Source organism: Rhinolophus sinicus, linkage group LG03, assembly GCF_036562045.2.
Source record: "Rhinolophus sinicus isolate RSC01 linkage group LG03, ASM3656204v1, whole genome shotgun sequence".
NCBI lineage: Eukaryota > Metazoa > Chordata > Mammalia > Chiroptera > Rhinolophidae > Rhinolophus > Rhinolophus sinicus.
The window spans coordinates 27480326-27499273 of record NC_133753.1 but is presented as its reverse complement, the minus strand read 5'-3'; the positions used below and the strand labels follow the sequence as shown (position 1 = coordinate 27499273).

General features: G+C 43.0%; 1 protein-coding gene across 7 annotated transcripts in view; it reads left to right on the top strand.

Moving 5' to 3' along the window:
- The window catches only part of SMOC1 (SPARC related modular calcium binding 1), a 140575-nt gene that overhangs the window by 55174 nt on the left and 66453 nt on the right, over positions 1 to 18948 (top strand). For all 7 annotated transcript variants that reach the window (XM_019733473.2, XM_074327290.1, XM_074327295.1 and 4 more), the window contains exons 2-3: positions 8738 to 8903; positions 10047 to 10159. In XM_019733473.2, the coding sequence (XP_019589032.1) occupies positions 8738 to 8903; positions 10047 to 10159 (279 nt within the window). The remainder of the gene's footprint in view (positions 1 to 8737; positions 8904 to 10046; positions 10160 to 18948) is intronic.

Below are 18948 nucleotides of genomic sequence, written 5' to 3'. Positions count from 1 at the left end.
CTGAAGGAGGCAATGTGGTGTAGTAGGAAGAACCTGGGCCCTCAGAGTCAGATGTCAAGGCATGCTCTACCACTTGCTAGCTCAACCTGGCTGAGCCTCAGTTTCCTCCTCATTTGTTCAATCAATAAATATTTGTTGAGCACTTAGTTTGGGCAAGGCCCCTACTGGGCACTGAGACCCAGCAGTGTGGCACTCAGGAGATCTTGGTTCCTGCCTGCAGGGAGCTCACAGCTTATTGGGGAGGATGGGCAAGAAACATAATTAAACAGCTGGTCATTTAATTCCAAGTGTGACATAGGCCATCATGGAAAATAGAGAGTGTATGGAAGCTCATCATAGGGGTCCTGACCCACTTGGAAAGTAAATGCCCCCTGGAAGCTACATTTGTTCTGAGATTAGAAGGATGAATAGGGATTTATGAGTGGAAGCACAGTCCAGGGAGAAGGGCCAGCACATGCCAAGTCTGACAGGGCAGTGGAGCTAAGGATTTCTACCTACACAGCTGGGGGCTCGGGCATCAGGGACCATTACTGTGCCTGCACCCTACTCACAGGCACACACACATGCCCCTTCCCATTCCTTCCAAATAGGCTTTTGTGGATGGGCCTCGGAAACTCACCATTATTTACAACCCTAATTCTGTGAAAAAATGAATTCAGGGTGTGAAAAATCTGACTTATAAGTGAATCGATTTCATCATCTGGCTGTTGGTCTTACTCAGGTGCATGCATATGGCAGCTGTCAGAAAAACGAGAGTGCTAGTCACATTGACTGTTAAATTATACTCATTTCAGGCTGAGAAACCTGGACATCTCAGATTACTGCCTGATTCATCGGCGATGTGACTTATCTGCAGGGTGGTGGAAGGGCTTCCTGGAGGGTTGTGTGAGGAGAGTCTCAGGCTAAGGCCAGCCTCCTTAGGAATGGATTCCATGGTGACTTAGTGAGATTATCTGCTGTGGTATATGGGTGTTATCTCAGCCACTCTGGTACATTCTCTTCAATGGCCTAGGGATTTTCCCCCCTTTCCTTTAATTCAAGGGGAAAATACTGTGTTTGATGTATGGTTTTCCTTATCTAATAGATGTTTCTTGAAAGGAAAAAAGGAACAAACTGCTTCCATTACTTTATGTATTTGAGAGTTTTAAGCTTTTGGTGGTGTTTGTACAAAGAATATCTCTTTTTCCCAGTAAGTGATAGAAAAAGGATCTTCTTATCTAGGATATATTTTAGGTGAGATTTGATATTCACCCATTCATTCTTCAAACATGTATGGAACAACTGCTTTAGATCAGGCACTGTTATGCCCTGTGTATATAAAGAGGAATAAGACAGTCTTTTCTAGATGTGTAAACACATAAATGACAATACAATATATTAAGGGTTTTGATAAAAGTATGAACACAATGCAGCTGGAGGTTCAAGGAAGCTAATGGTGGTGTTTAAAACATGAAAGCATTTGCCTTTTAGGATGATAACCTTAGTGGCAGTATGGAATTTGAACTGGAATGGGGAAGAAAGATTGGGGGCAAAACGTCAAACATCTAGGCAAGAGATAAAGGACTGAATGAAGTCATCATGGATAAGAGAGGAAAGCCAGCTGGAGAGAGAGAGGCCCAGCCACCCCCAGCCATTCCAGCTGAGACACCAGTGAGTGAAGTCACAGTAGATGTTTTAGCCCCAGCCAAGCTCCCAGCTGAATACAGCCAAGTATGTTACCTCAGCTGATACCGTGTGGAACCGAAGAAGCTCCCGGCTGAGCCCAGCCAACCCACAGACTTGAGAGAAATGATAAATTGTTTTTTGAAACCATTAAGTGTGGCGGTGGTTTGTATTATAGCAATGGATGAGTGAAGCAAAAATGTTAAAAGTGAGTACCCGAAACTGTGTTACACATGAATTTATTAACAAAAAACACCTCAAATTAGTTGATTTTGGCCTGATTGAGGCTGACATCCTAAAGGGGAAAGCCTCTTGCTGCTGCCAATTGTGGATCTCTTACTTCCAAACCCAGTGGATGGGTCACTGCCCTGGTTGTTTAGCATGGTTCCTACCCCTGCTTCTGCACCTGGGAAACATGCACAGATATGCATGTTACCAGAAAAATGCATGTGTGGAGTTTTAGATATTGGTTAAATCAGCATGGAACAGGTGGAAATTAAGACTGAAACCAACTCCATATTATAAAGACTCAAACATCTCTCAGATGGAACCTTAGGCTGCCTCTGTTATTCCCTGTATTGTCATGGAAACTTGGCGGTCAGTCAAACCTAACACAGCGTGTGGTATTGGAGTGGTCTCTGAGCAAAAGCTGTGGCAGGGTTTGCATTCTCCTCAGCTGGAGACTGCAGTGCCAGGCTCAGCGTGTGTGTGTGTGTGTGTGTGTGTGTGTGTGTGTGTGTGTGTGTGTGTGTGTGTGTGTGAGAGAGAGAGAGAGAGAGAGACAGAAGGGATTGTTAATCTAACATTGATTTCTTTTACTCCCATCTTTTTTATTGTGAAGACAGCCCCCCTTCGGTAGCTTACTATTCCAGTAGGAAGAATGGATTGTTTATATGTATTTCAAGTGCTTGTCCTACTTTGCAAATGTGAGCAGACCACAAAATGTCGTGTGTTTGCTTTGGAATCATTCACTCCCCAAGGAGAGAGGGTGGGAGCAGATTGTAAATGCACAATTGTCCCAGCCCCTTTTTGTTTCGTTTCCGTATTACGCAATCATATTTAACATAATTATTTTGTTTTTGTTGTCTTTTGGTTGGGAAGAAGGGAGGGAATGTATGTGAGGATTTTTATGAAAATACTGTTTTCCACAGAGGGAAATGGTTCAGCATTTGCCTCACTGGGGAGACAGTTTGCCCCTGCCCAATACCAAAAATTTCCACCAACAGCAGATGCTCTTAAGCCCATAACAGACTTCTGTGGCTCAGGGGGTGCAGGTCCCAGCAGGTTGACTCAGACTCTGAGCTTTGTCTGTGTGCTGCGAGAACTCACCTCGGCCACAGGCTGGTGCTGGGGACGTCTAGCCTGTACCTCCTATCTTCTCCAGAAGAGAGGAAACGTCTGCCTTTGTGACTTCAGGTGGACTGTGATGAACTCCTGGCATGTCCTGCTGTTGACCCATAAGGAATGAACTGATTTCATGTCCAGTTTCAGCATGTGGAAATTATCCTCAGGAGCTGCTTCTCTCTCCCTCTTGGTCCAAGCCATCTGAACTTGGCACAACTAAGAGAAACGCCAGTGAAGATGAGCCTCTCACCCCGCCCCTCTCTAACTGTGCTCTTGAGTATAGTAGCCGCTAGCCACATGTGGCTGTGCAAATTTAAGTTAACTGAAATGAAAGACAACTAAAAATGTAGCTCCTCAGCTGCATGAGCTCCATGTTAGTACTTAGTAGCCACATGTGGTTGGTGGCCACCATACTGGGCAGCACAGATGGGGAACATGTCCATCACAGCGGAAAGTTCTGTTGGACTGTGTGGCTCTGTCACATTGCAGAGTCCCTAGGATTAAATCCTCTCTTGGTCCTGTGGTATCCCGTTCCCTTGCTGTATGGTGACTGTCAGCTTGCTTGTTGTCTTGACCCTAGAGTAAAGCTCATTGAGGGCAGGGCTACCCTGCTTGTGTTCTGCTTCCCATGCCTCCTGTGGTGCTGGGCTCATCACCATAGTACTCACTTGTTGAGGACAGAAGTAGATGAATGGGCAGCTGAACAGCTGTGTGTGGTGTTGGTGGACCCGAAGTAATCCCCTTGGGACCCTGGAAGTTTGGGTGATTCTATTAGGGCATGGTCATCCTGCTGTGTTTCCCCAAAATAAGACCTAGCCAGACAATCAGCTCCAATGCGTCTTTTGGAGCAAAAACTAATATAAGACCCGGTATCATATCATATCATATCATATCATATCATATCATATCATATCATATCATATCATATCATATCATATCATATCATATCATATCACATTACATTATAGACTTGGTCTTATATTACAGTAAAATCAGACCAGGTCTTATATTAATTTTTGTTCCAAAAGATGCATTAGAGCTGATTGTCCGGCTAGGTCTTATTTTCAGGGAAACACAGTATTAAAGCTCTATTTTATAGAACTCATGGCCTTATTTGGGAAAACAATCACAAACAGACTCCTAAAACAGATGAAAATGAGACAGCGCAGATGATTGAAGATGATCTTTAGCAATGGCTCTGTGCATCTTAGAACTTTTTTAAAAATTATGTTTGGCCTCCAGGACCAGTAATTTCTAGATGGAACCTTTCGGGAGCTCTTCTAAAGCCAGCAGGGTCTCCATGTGATGGAGTAGGTGGGGCTTCTTCTGAAGCTCTTTAACCTGTCTGTTTGTAGACAGAATGTTCCGCTAGTTAAGGGGAACTCTGGCACTGCCACTGTGGTGTCTATGTTGTCCCAGACAAGGTCATTTCAAACCAAAGTTCTGGCCTGTAGTTCAATGCCATGGTGACGCCTGCAGTTCTCTTCTACTGTGAGCTGAGGAGGAGATAACAGGGTAATCTTCTTGAGTTTGAAAAGAAACTTTCTTGATCCCTGTTTTATTATTTTTTTTAGGTGAACAAGACCCCTTTGAGAAGCGTCTCACAGTAGGCTTAAAGTGGGCAGGCATGTCTTATCTAGACCTTCAGCAGTTGGTGTCTGGCACACAGTAGGCCTTGGTAAACAGTTTTTGACTTTGTGAATCCGTTTTGCAATTGGGTCAGAGTTTCTCTTTGCAGCATCACTCTGTAGTAGTAAAAGGCATTGTGGTTTAGTGGTTAGAAACATGGCTCTGGAGCCAGGCCATGGGTGTCAATCCCAGCATGGACGTGCATATGCTGTTTAATCTTGGAGAAGTTGCCCAACTTCTCTGGGCTTTAGTTTCCTCATGTGTGAACTGAGAATCGTAACACATCTTGTCTCATAGTCATTGTGAAGATTAAATTGTTAACATGTCATAAGTGATATATAATTATCAGCTCTTATTATTATTACTTTTCAGACTTTAGGACTGGCTACTGGATCCCTATGTCACCAAAAATGAGTTCCTTGGTTTTCCCAGGTGTTAGAAGGTATAGATGTGATCCTTGTGTGATCATGAGAACAAAGGGCATGTTGTTCCTTGCCTCCTGTTGATTTACGTGGCAAAATAACCTACCACATAGGGCTTAAACATCAGGGTGTTACTTCACGTAAGTAGCCCTGACTTTCACGAATAAGGAGAGAGTGGTGTGACAACAGCAGTACCTTGACCTGCTCTTGGACAGCCTTGAGGCCACCGATTGGCCCAGAAGCTTGCATGTGAGGACACTGATCCTGCCCTCTGGCCAGGTGTCTGCTGCTCATGGGGAGAATGACAGAGCCAGGTCTGGCTGCAGTTCTAGGCGGCAGACAGATTAGGAATGGATCTGAGAGGCCATAACAAAGGAAATAGAGAGACTTTAGAGGCTAGCTTTGCTCTTTGCAGCCTCCTGTGTCCTGTAACTATCCAGAAGCCTTCGGCCAGTGCTTTGCCAGCCTGCCTCATTCAGCGGGACCTTTGGGCCCCAACTTTTCCCTGGTGCACATTTGGTTGTAGGCTGGGAGTGCTGTAGTGGCAGGGGGCCTGAGGTGGGGGTGGGAGACACCCACCTCTCAGCCTCAGAGATAATGTAAGTTCTGAGGTGAAGCTAGGGCAGGAAGCTGTGGACCACCTCTGCCCACCTGCATGCGGGAGAGAAGGGGAAAGCTCAGAGCCTGGGGGTGGTGAAAAGGCCCAGTGATCCCCTGGTGTGGCAGGAGCCTGGGAAGCCAGGCCTATCCCAATGCACCCGCTGGTTCTGAGGTAATGCTGTGTGGGAAGTGCCCTGGCAGAGATGCAATCATCGCACAAAGAACCGAGTGCCCAGCTAGGTGCTGGGGATGTGTTCACAGGCAGAAGAGACATTACCTTTGTCTTCTTGGGGCTCTATTGTTAATCAAATCACACAAATCAATTTATCCTCACAAACTGTGTGAAGGCCCATGAAAGAAAAGTGGAGTGTGCGAGGTTATTCCAGAAGGCCCCCTTTCTCACCTGTGTGTGTCAGGGAAAGCCTCCCAAAGCAGATGATGGGAGCTGAAATCTGAAGTAGGGATGGAAGGGAACGAAGAAGGAGCAGTGTTTCCAAAGGCCTGGAGGTGGGAGCAAATGTAGCTCATCTGCGAAATGGAAGGCAGGCCAGTGTGCCTAGCAGCAAGCAAGGTGGGGACAGAGCGGTAAGCGCTGAGGCTGGAGAGGGGGCCCCGGGGTCAGATTCTGCCAGGCCAGGAGACCGTGTGAAGGTCTCCAAGGACAATAGGATACCGCTCAAGGGCTTTAAGCAAAGGCAAACTGAGGGAAGTTGAGGCCGGAGATCCTGTGCAGGGCTGAGGTGTGGATGACACTGCCCTTTCCCGCTATTCCGTCAGCTCATCCCTCCTGTATGGCAGCCTGGGCAGTGCAGGCTTCCTCTGGACATGACTCTACATAGTATTGATTTTTATCCCAGAACACTAGACTCTGTCATGAGTCACTCTCAGGACATTTCCCTCTGGGCTTTGGACAGGACTCAGGTTGGACCCGTGAGGGTGGGAGCCCTGGGGATCTGAAGAGAGGGCCAAGTTGCGCTGCCCATCCTGACAAGGCCTGGGCAGTGGTGTCAGCCCTTGGCTGCTCCCTCCCTGTGCTGAACAGCCAGCACCCAGGCATGAGGTCAGGGTGGCGGCAGGGACTGGTTTTACAGCTGGGAGGCAGTGTGCTTAGTAATGGACAGGCCTGGACTCTCGGAATGTATCCAGTAGGGTGTGTGTCTCCGGTGCTCCCTTGGTGAGCGTGGCACTGCCTCTGGACATCCCTCTGCTGTTCCGGAAAAGGGTCAACACGTTCTCCTCTTTTTTGCTTCACACAGAGGACCTGCAGATATATCTGAAACGGGGGTTGTATTCACACGTTCCTTAAACCCTGCGAGCTTGGTGTGATTATTCAGTCAACTCTAGCATCACCGACGGCTAGATGTGTGCTCATGACATTGCCATGCATTACTGTGGGATATCTATTCCCTCAGCCCACACTGATGAAGAGCCTTAAGTGTGCCAGAGCTTTGCTCCATGGGGGTGGATGAGAGAGGGCCCAGCTCTCAAGGCCCATACAGTTTAAATGTGGGTTAGTCGACAGAAGCTAAAGGATTGTATGGACCAATTATTGTTTTCCAACTGTATTCTATAGTTGTTAAGAGGGGTTCACTGATAAAGGGGTTCATGGTCGAATACGTTTGGGAGATGCAGCATCGTATATGCCCCTTGATGTGGTTACCCATTCCTGTGTAGCAAACTACCACAAAAGTTAATGACTTAAAAGAACCATTTATTATCTTTCATACTTCTGTGAGTTGACTGGGCTCAGCTGGGCGGTTATCCCTTGGGGTTTCTCACACAGTTCCTTCTTTTCATTTCTGTTAGTTGCAATCAGATGATAGCTGGGGTAGACTCATCTGAAGGCTGCTTCACTCACATGTCTCTGTATCTGGGTGGGTTGGGCGTTTCCATCTCACATGGTTTCTCCACATGCTAACCTGGGCTTCCTCATAGCATGGCGGTCTCAGGGTTGTCAGGCTTCTTTGATGGCAGTTGGTTTTTTCCAGAGTGAGTGTAAGAGGCCTGGGAGGAAGCTGTAAAGCTTTGTATGAACTTGCTCAGAAGTCTCAAAACATCACTTCCATAGCATTTCATTAGTCAAGCAAGTTACTGAGACCAGTCCAGATTCAAGGGGGAGGGAATTAGACTCCGCAGCTCAATGGAAAGAGTAGCAAATAATTTGCAGCTATCATTAATTTACTGTACGTCTGGAAGATTCACAGTGCATAAGAGTGTATCCAAGGAGTCTGAGAAGTGTGGCAGTAAGGAAACCTGTATAACTCAGCATTTTCCAAACTGATTATTATTGTTATTTATTTATTTATTATTATTTTTTTTGTTACACCTCGCAGGGTGACTTTTTCTTTAAATTAAAGTTTATTGGGGTGACAATTGTTAGTAAAGTTACATAGATTTCAGGTGTACAATTCTGTAATATATTATCTATATCTCACGTTGTGTGTTCACCACCCAGAGTCAGTTCCTTTTCCATCACCATGTATTAGATTATTGTTATTTTTAAAATCGGGAAATCCCTTTCTCATAAAGACCATTTAACTTGTATTCTGCTAGAAAGCAGTGAGCAGATATTAAAGGGTATTAGACTGGGGGCTTAATATTCCTTTCTAATAAATAAAACTTTCCAAAGATGGAATTTAGAAATTGTTAGGGAGTTCCTAATTTGGGAAAATACCAAAATAGAGGCCTCATGACCATCTGCACGGATGGAGAGGCTGGCTGAATGTCCCAGTCGTGAAAGCTTTGATTTGATTTCTGGCCAATCTTGGTTCAGATTCACCACTTATGGCTGTTTAACATTGGGCAAGTTGCCTCACTCTAGGCTTCAGTTTCCAAAATTGATGGTTTCTATTTCATGGGGCTGCTGTTAGGATTAATGAGATCCTGCATGTGAATTACTTAGTACAGGTATCTTCCTTGGTTAGACTTTGTGACTGCTCAGTTCCCTTCCACTTCTAGGGTTGAATAACCTTAGGTTTATTCTGGACTTGCTCAAGAAAACCAGTATTGTAAGTCATGGACTCATCCATACTTGTCTTGTAAAAGTAACCTCTATACCTTTTCACTTCTTTCCAACCTAGTTTCTCATAAGTGACCGTGACCCTCAGTGCAACCTCCACTGCTCCAGGACTCAACCCAAACCCATCTGTGCTTCCGACGGCCGGTCCTATGAGTCCATGTGTGAGTACCAGCGAGCCAAGTGCAGAGACCCGACCCTGGGAGTGGTACATCGAGGGAGATGCAAAGGTGAGTGTGTGCATCTCTGCCCAGCTGACGAGAGGCACCTGGGCACCACAGCTTCCTGTATGTTGCACTCCCCATTGGGGGAGCTCAGAACGAGTCTGTTGATTTGATGTGCTATCCTAGTCCCCCATCCTTTCTACCAGGGCTTTCTATGAAGAGGGCTGGTGTGCCTGAAAGAATGCGTATTTTTCTGTCTTTCACACACTGCCACCAGGCTAAGGCATAGAGAGATGTGCTGCTATGTGGCTACTGCTATTTATTTTTATTTTGTAAGTGGAGATGCTTAAAATGGCAGGGCATTATCGCTGGCTCCTGAATAGGGATTCCAAATTGTTGGCCAACAGATATATTTTGTTTGGTCTGCTCAGATGTATAAAAATATTAAGAACATTTGAGACAACATTTAAAAATTGGGAGATTCAACACACAAATCTGGATTTTGGTATTTCTTATAAAAAATTGGAAGCTCTGGTAATACTAGGTCTGTGTTCCCACCCACATGGCAACACATGGCTAGAGCTGAGTAGCAGTTACCTCCTTTAAAGGGGAGCCTGTTCTCCAGTTTGCCACAATCCTCAGCACTCCCTATGGTGTCCCCAGCCTGAATGCCATTCTTTGCATACCCAGTTCCCTTCTCTAATTTATGTCATTTTTCCACACCCTGTAAAGATTTGAGTTTGTGACCCTTGGATGGCTTAAAGCCATTGTGGGAAGCTAAGCAGGCTGTCCGAGAGCCTCTGTCTTCCAAAGAAAGTGCTTGCAGTTCTTGAACTGTAAAACATCTTTGAGGCCCCTTGGGTTCTCACATTTTTGAATTAACTCAGTGAAAAAATATAGAAGTAGAACATTTTCCCCCCCTGGGAGGGAGTGGGGGTACTTGGGAGAAAAAAATAAGCAGAACACGGTATAAATACAACAGCCCACTTTTCTAAGAGTAACATTGAAGAGGAGGTTGAGGCCAAGTGGTACTCACTAGCCACTGACTGCCCTTGTGTCGTTAGAAAAGCCCCTGGTTGTGTGTGGGCCCACCCACAGGTGGAGTGGTTTTCTGTCAGCATTCTTACAACCAGGCAGCCATTTTGTTCCATAGTTCCTGTGTGGAATCCAAGTGAAGTATGAAATATGCTTGCTCCTCTTCTCTTTTAGACGCTGGCCAGAGCAAGTGTCGCCTGGAGCGGGCTCAGGCCCTAGAGCAAGCCAAGAAGCCCCAGGAGGCAGTGTTTGTCCCGGAGTGTGGTGAGGATGGCTCATTTACCCAGGTGAGGACTTGGCCAGGTCTCTCAGGCCCATGGCCTGGACTGTGGCCGAGGGGAGGTGCCTGAGAGCCGGAGGGCTGCTCAGAGCCTTGACTTTCTGGGAAGCAGCTGAGGGCTCTTTGACACCCTCTGTGCTACCTTCTGGTGCCTATGTTCCCCCTCCTGGACCCTCCTCACTACCCCTTGCCAGCTGGCAGTAGGTCTTGAAAAGGTGTATGGAAGTCTGAGCCAGGAAACTGGCATTGCTTGGTCCCCATCCTCATTGCTGGCCGTCTCCATTTTTCTCTTCTGTCAAATGTAGGCTGATTATTTTTTCTTCTCCCTGCCAATTTCCATGGGCAACCCTGGTATTCTCTTCACTGTTTATTGCTACCCCTCTGTGTTCCCCTTCTGCTTACTCCTAGTCCTCAAATGAAGCAGTGATCCCTTTGAGTACAGACTGTACTGTAGTTCCTGGAGTGTGTATGTAATGTGTGTGTGTTTGTGTGTGTTTGTGTATGTGTGTGCACACACACATGTGCTTGCACAGTCATGTGTATGCATGCATGCAGATTTTAAAATTTCTTTTCAGGCAGTCTCATCTGTCATCCTGCATGGTCTCGGCTTAGAGCTTTGTGTAAAAGTAACACTGGCTACGTTGATGTTGGCACAAAGTGTTTCTAAAACACAGGCAGCAGGGGACAATAGGGACAATAGGGTGTTCCTTCATAAGCTTTTAGGCTGGAGGTAGGGCCATAGTGGGTGGAAGGTGGCTGGATGAAGACCCTTCCTGATGACAGTGGAGAAGGTCACTGGACAACAGTGAGTCAGCTGCATGGTTGGGGATGGTCCCGGTGCCTCAGCCCCCTTTGTAGAAGAGAACGGCATTTGGGAAACATCACTACCTTAGAGCTGGATGCAAGCAGAGGCTTCAGAGGTTTCAAAACTTCCCTATAATTCTGAATCAACGGGGCAAAGGCTGTGAGCTGGCCTTTGGTCCCATGACTTTCAGGTTTCATCTCGGGGCTGGGCCCAGGGGATGGCTGATTTCAGGCTGACCCTGCTATGGCCAGAGTGGAAGTGTGGAGGAGTTGCAGTTGGACCTCATGGTTTTTAAAAGTTCCCAGCTGATTCAAATGTTAGCCCATAGTGAGGCTATGGCATTAAACTTGGCTGTGACCCTAGGAGAGGTGCTTTTATTCGTTTTCTCATTTAAGCCTCACCCCAGGCCTGTGAGGTAGTGCTATTATCCCCATTTATAGAAGATGCAACCAGAGTGGCTGAACTTGGATTCAAACTCAGCTCCCTCTAGCTCCAAAGACCTCCGTACTCTGCTGATCTCTGAACTGGCAGCTTTAAAGGGGACTCTGAAGTGTGGAATGGCAGAAGGCAGTCTAGTGCTGTGGTTAGTGCATGGATCCTGGAGCCACACTGCCTGAGCGTGACTCAGCCCCCACCCTTAAGCAAGCCACCGAACTTCTCTGGGTCACAAGATCCTTACGTGAAAAATGGAGATTATCTCCAATATCATATATAATAAAAATCACTATATTACACATATTATGCTACTATTATTATTACTATTGTTATTAGTGAGTATTACTATAGCTTACCTCATAAGGGTGTGATGAGAATTAAATGAGCTAACACATGTAAGACACTTGGAGCATGTAACTGTTGTATAAATATATGTCATTATCATCATCATTACCCCCATCTCTACTCTGGTTCTGCTACTCAAGTCTTCCCCAGATTTTATGGATGATGTCACTGAAGGAAAAGAAAACCTTTTGCTAAACCTCCCCAAGTCTGAAAATTGATGAGATCCCTCATCGATGTTTCATTATTTATTGTGGTGAAAACAATGCAGGTGATTTTTGTATATGGATTTGAAACCTCTCTGCTGAGAATTCATATATGGGAGAGAAAAGCAGACCTGTCTCAGCTGAGTTTGGGGCTGAGACAGGGGTAAAGGTAGTGGGGAGGAGGCAAAATCTTTTATTTCTCCTTTCTCTAGGCTTGTGTAATCCCGAGTGTGTTGCTTATGAGAACGGTTGACCCTTGCCCTCCTGGTTCTGAAGTGTTTGCTGCCTCGTGACAGACAGCTGCTGGCCAGCTTTTGTTTTGGCGAGGCCAGGCCAGGCCAGGTGGTGTTTGCTGGGGAGAGGAACTTCCAGATTAGTCAGGGCAGAATCGCTAAGTGAGAGGGCCCCTGAGGTTCAGCAAAGGTTGGGTAGACAGTCAAGAACCCCTCATTGGTTTGACACACTAAACACTGCCATGTGTCTTCAGGCTCAAGGCTGGCTCACCCCTGTGGGCGGCCAGGCAGCCAGACAGGCGGCCCGTCCCCATTACAATGATTGAAATGGATGTGCTTTTTCCCTTGATCAAAGACACTGCAATAACTTCACAAAATGAAGCTGCCTCTTTGAGTGTGCTTCAGTTGCATTGACAGGCTGCCAAAAGGCAATGAGACAAAATGCTTTTCTCCCTCCCCCAACTTCTGCTGTCACTTAGCTGGACAGTTTTTGTTTTTTAAGACCAAAATGCAGAGATCAGCTATGTTGCTTTAATATTCTTTAGAATGTTGATATGCACGTATCTTGGTGTTAATAATATATTTTGGCCCTGTGAATTATTACAATAACACACTCTTGAAGTTTATGGAAGGAGTGAAGGGACCTGAATGGGAGTAGATTTATCTGCCTTGGGACACAGCTTGGGACCACATGACTGGATTGGCTTTAATGGGGGACACAATGGTCTCTGTTTTCTTCTTTGTTTTCCCTTGTCCTCTTCCCTCTGTACCTCCCACCCCAACTCACACAGCAGAGTGGTTGGTACACATTACATCACATTTGATTTTTAAAAATCTCGATACCTAGTCCATATCCCAGACCATTAAATCAAATTCTGGGAGTGGGACCCAGACATTGTGTTATTTCAAACTCCCCGGAAGATGCCAGTGTTAGGTCGGAGTTGCGAATGGGCCCACCGTTGTAAGGCCTTCATCATTCTTGTTCTTCATTGCGTCATTAGAATGTGGAGTTCATGCTCTTTGGTGACTTGTTGAGTAAGGTCGGGGGCTGGGGGCTTTGCCCTCTACTGTGGCCTTATCTGTTTTCTCTTCTGGGTATCAGGAATGTGACTCCTGACATCTGTTGTACCAAGTCCCCTGCCAAGCAGCTGTCCAATGCCCAAGTTTAATCACAGCCGTAGTAGAAAGGTATTGGATCACCACCGCCAGGAAATGTTGGCTGGAGCTTGTCAAGCTTGTATCACTGAATAATGATGATGGTGACTCTTTATTGAGTGCCACTTGGTGCCAGGCACCGAGCTTTACACCCATTAATCTTCACGAGGACCTTTTGAGGTAGTTATTACTACCCCTATTTATAATGGAAATCTGAGTTTCAGAGGGGTTGAGGTCGTTAAGCTAGAAAGGATTTGTACCCAGTCCTGCCTAATTTCAAGACCTCAACTTTCTTTTATGCTACACAAGGGTCCTTGAGGTAAATGTAATTCATTTTCATCAACATTGTTATTCCAGAAGTCCCCTCTTGGATGCTGTAGACCAATCAATCAAAAATAGATTTTAAAAAAAGATCTTTTTGATTATGGGAATTTTCAAATATACAAAAAAGTAGAAATAGTAGTATAATGAACTCCATGTACCCATCGGCCAACTTCAACAATGATTGACATGTGGCTGATTTTGTTTCATCTTTATCCCATTTTCATCTCCCACCCCAAACTGGATTGCTTCAAAGCCAATCCCAGACACAATATTTTTTTCATCTCAGACATTTTGGAGCTCTGCTATGTTCTGGGCTGTGTGCTGGCTGCTATGGGGGAATTTGAGAAATGTCATGACTTGTACTTTCAAGGAGATTATATACAGAAAAGATAAGAAAACATGATGAAGTAGCTAGTATTCAAGACCATATGTATACAACTGGTTATATTTCAAATGCTAATTTGGAATCCTGAGTGCACTTTATTGTTGAGAAAATATATACAAATTAAACAATTTTGAACGTAAAAAGATACTTTAAACAAAACTGTAAAGCAAATGACATATACTAGCCTTAATGACAAAGGGCTAATGTTATACAAAGAACTCTTACAAATCAGAAAGAAAAAGATTCTAGTAGAAAAGTGGGCAAGAGATATCAAAAAGCGGGTCACACAATAATAACAAATAGCCAATCAGCAAATATGAATGATGTCATTTTCCTTGGCAATTAAATAAATACAAACAAAAATAATGTGTTATTTTGCTTAGAAAATTGGTAAAAATTAGAAAAAATATTCAGGCTTGAGTGAAGGGAAAAGGCTACCTTCACATGGTAGTTGGGGAAGTAAACTGGCACTGAGTTTTTATGGGATAATTTTGCAATATGGTTCAAAAGATTTTAATTGGGCCTACATCTTGAGCCTGAAATTCTACATCTATGAATTTATTCTAAGGACATAATTAAAAATATCTGCAAATATGTAGCCATAAGGATTTCCATCTAAATTTTGCTGATAGTAGCAAAAATTGGGAAACTACCTAAATATCCAACAATAGAGAATTGCTTAAACAAATTATGACGTAGCCACACTATGCAGCTTGTAAAATGATGGGTTATAGAGGCTTATTTTACGTATATGTGTCTGGATGTATGTTAGGGACTTACTTAATCAAATAATTAAAGGGAGAACTATTTTCACTTTTTTCTAAATACAAAAGTTATATACACTTTGTAAAAAAAATTCTAACAATACAGAAATACATAAGGTAGGAAGCTACAGCCAGTGATTTCATTTTCCTGAACTAGGAACAAGTAAGTCTATAACCCTCTAGATTTATTTTCTTTGTGTGCGTATACTTATCATTATTTGGGTAAGAAATGGTATAATATTATATATCATTTTATAACATTTTCTTAAACAAATTATATTGTGGACTTTTTCTAGGTTACATATAACTCTACTTCAATTTTTAAATGGTTGCATTGTATTTCCTTGTATGAGTGTACCATGAATCTGGGAAATTGGGGGATTAAATTTGTGGAAGGTGAATATTGGGTTAGAAAGACATGCATTTTTTAAGGCACTTGATGCGTACTACCAAATTGCCTTCCATATTGTTGAATAACAATGCTGTTGATTAATGGTTGTTATCAAATACATTCCCAAGCCTTTTATATTTTTCGTGTAGATGGATTGTAGTTCTAATAACACTATAGAATATAAAACACTATTCGTAATGTTACTTCTATGTGAAAAAATGTATTATGTTTCCCATCTTTGAGCTCCATGTTCCAGTAACCATCTTTCTTGATATAGCTGTCTGGCACCGACACTTTTCCCAGTTTTGCTCCTAATCATTGTTCCACCACCAATGCACATATATATATATATATATATATATATATATATATATATATATATGTGTGTATATATATATATATATATATATATTTATTTATTTATTTATATATATATATATATATATATTCTTTTATTTCCTGAGGCCTTTTTTTTTTTTTTTTTTTTCCATATAGAGGCCTGGGGTACTTTCTTCTTTGTGATTGTTTGTTCTGGAGTTGAAGCACAAAGACAAAATGCTGTGGCTTTTTGGCAAAGACAGTGAACTTCCCTTGTCAGTATTTCTGTAGTTCTTACTGTTGTATTTGCCCAAACCAAGGGAACTACAACTTACTTCCTAAGTGCCTGGGCTTGCGCTATGGAGCAGGTCTTGATGTTTCTTTTTAGCTTCTCGCACCTGCTCGCCACCACAGTACAGAAATGTGCTTCTTGAAGTCACCCCTGCAGGCCTGAGTTCTGTGTCTGGCTTGCCCTGGGAACACCTGGGTTTACCGTCTGGGCCTCCCGCTTCCAGATGCCCAACAAGTATGGAAGGTATTGATGCTCTGCATGGACTGTGAGCCTTTGTTGGTCTTGGCTGATTAAACATGGGAAGATTGGAGTTCTGAGCATCCTTATAGGGTGGAAGGGATTTATCTTATCTTTGATGAGCCTAGGGGTCCAAAAAGAATCCACAGGCTCAGAACATTCTAGTACTAAGACCCTCGCTGCATCCATAAGCTGGAGTGTTCTGAGCTTCTCCAGCCATCAACAAATTTTTTTTTTTAAATCCACACTGTTAAAAATCTTTTTTTTTTTTTTTAGAAATCCACACTGTTAAAAATCCCATTCCATCCTTTATGTATAGATGGCATAATGGTCAATAGACCCACTGTTGGGCAAATGGTTGCTTTTCTTTTTCCTTTTTTGTTAAGTGCTCAATAAACACATTATTATTGTTACAATTTGAATATCTACCATGTCCAGGGCACCTTACTACTTGCTTTACATGTATTTTTCATTGATTTGCTTTTGTTCCAAATCACCAGATATTGCGTGTGATAACTTATATGAAAATGCCCACTGTTTAGCACATAACTGCAGTTTGGTAAATGTTCGTTTTCTTCGTCTTCAGCTCTCAGTTTGCTCAGCTGTAAAATGGGAGAGCTAGATGAGCTCTTCCAGAAGTCAGGAAACTGTGGCCTATGGGCTGGCCACCTGATTTTGTTCTTTAAAATAATGGCTTTGTTGAAATAGAATTCACATACCATAAAATTTACCCTTCTAAGTGCACAATTCAGTGGCTTTTAGTGTAGTCACAGAGTTGTGCAGTCATCACCACTATCTAATGCCAGACGATTTTCATTACCCAAGAAGTCCTGTACCTATTAGCCGTCACTCCTCATTAGCCCCTCCCCTCAAACCCTGGCAACCACTAACCTACTTACTATTTCTATGGATTTGCTTATTCTGGATATTTCATATAAACGGAATCATACAATATGTATGTGGTCTTTAGTGACTGGCTTCATTTACTTAGCATAATGTTTTCAAGGTTCATCCATGTTTTAATACGAATCAGTACTCTATGCCTTTTTATTGTCAAATAATATTCCACTGCATGGATATACCCCATTGTGTTCATCCATTCACCAGCTGATGGACGCATGGGTTGTTTTCATTTCTTGGCTATTGTTAAAAAAAAGGCTATTGTGAACTATTGCTAGTGTTTGTGTGGAGGTATCTTTTCACTTTTCTTAGTGTATACCTAGGAGCAGAACTGCTGGGTTTTATAACTCTACATTTAAGCTTTTAAGGAACGGACAGACTTTTCCAAGATGATTGCAGCATTTTACATCCCAACAGCAGTGTATGAAGGTTCCAATATCTTTACATCTTTGCAAACACCTGTTATTATCTGTCTTTTTTATTATAGCCATCTGGTTGGGTGTGAAGTGGTATCTCATTGTGGTTTTGATTTGCATTTCTCTAAAGACTATTGACATTGAACATCTTTTCATGTGCTTTTTGGCCATTTGTATATCTTCTTTGGAGAAATGTCATTTCAGAACCTTTGTCCATTTTTAAATTTAGTTGTCTTTTTATTATTGAGTTGTAAGTGTTCCTTATACATTCTAGATACACGACCCTTATCAGATATATCATTTATCAATATTTCCCCCCATCCTCTGGGTTGTTTTTTCACTTTCTTGATAATGTCCTTTATTGCATAAAAGTTTTGATTTTAATGAAGTCTAATTTATCTACGTTTAAAAAATATTGCTTGTGCTTTTGGTGTCATACCTAAGAAACCATTCCCTAATCCAAGGTAACAAAGATTTACTCCTGTGTTTTCTTTCAAGAGTTTTATGGTTTTCACATTTACATTTAGGTTAATGATTTATTTTGAGTTAATTTTTATATATGGTGTGAGGTTTTGCATGTATATCCAGTTAGTTATCTCAGCACCATGTGTTGGAAAGACGATTCTTCCCCTCCTTAAATTGTCTTGGTATCCTTGTTGAAAATCAGTTGACCATAACTGTGAGGGTTTCTTTCTGGACTCTCAATTCTATTCCATTGATCTCCATGTCTGTCTTTATGTTGGTGCCACACGCTCTTTATTACTATAGCTTTGTAGTAAGTTCTGAATCATCTTTCTCCTTTTTTTTTTAATTTATTGGGATGACAGTTGTTAGTAAAATAACATAAATTTCAGGTGTACAATTCTGTATGACATCATCTATAAATCCCATTGTGTGTTCACCACCCAGAGTCAGTTCTCCTTCCATCACTAAATATTTGATCCCCCTTACCCTCATCTCCCACCCCCCACCCCCCCTTACCCTCTGGTAACCACTAAACTATTGTCTGTGTCTATGAGTTTTTGTTTCTCATTTGTTTGTCTTGTTCTTGTGTTGTTTTTGGTTTATATACCACATATCAGTGAAATCATATGGTTCCCTGTTTTTTCTGTCTGACTTATTTTGCTTAGCATTATACTCTTAAGATCCATCCATGTTGTCACAAATGTTCCTATATCATCTTTTCTTACCGCCAAAAAGTATTCCATTGTGTATATGTACCACAACTTCTTTATCCATTCACCTATCGAAGGACATTTTGGTTGTTTCCATGTCTTGGCCACCGTAAACAGAGCTGCAATGAACATTGGAGCACACGTGTCTTTATGGATAAATGTTTTCAGATTTTTTGGGTAGGTACCCAGGAGAGGGATTGCTGGGTCATATGGTAATTCTATTCGGAATTTTTTGAGGAACCTCCACACTGCCTTCCATAACAGCTGCACCAGTCTGCATATCCACCAACAGTGTATGAGGGTTCCTTTTTCTCCACAGCCTCTCCAACACTTGTTACTATTTGTCTTGTTGATGATAGCCATTCTGACTGGGGTGAGGTGATATCTCATTGTGGTTTTTATTTGCATTTCTCTGATG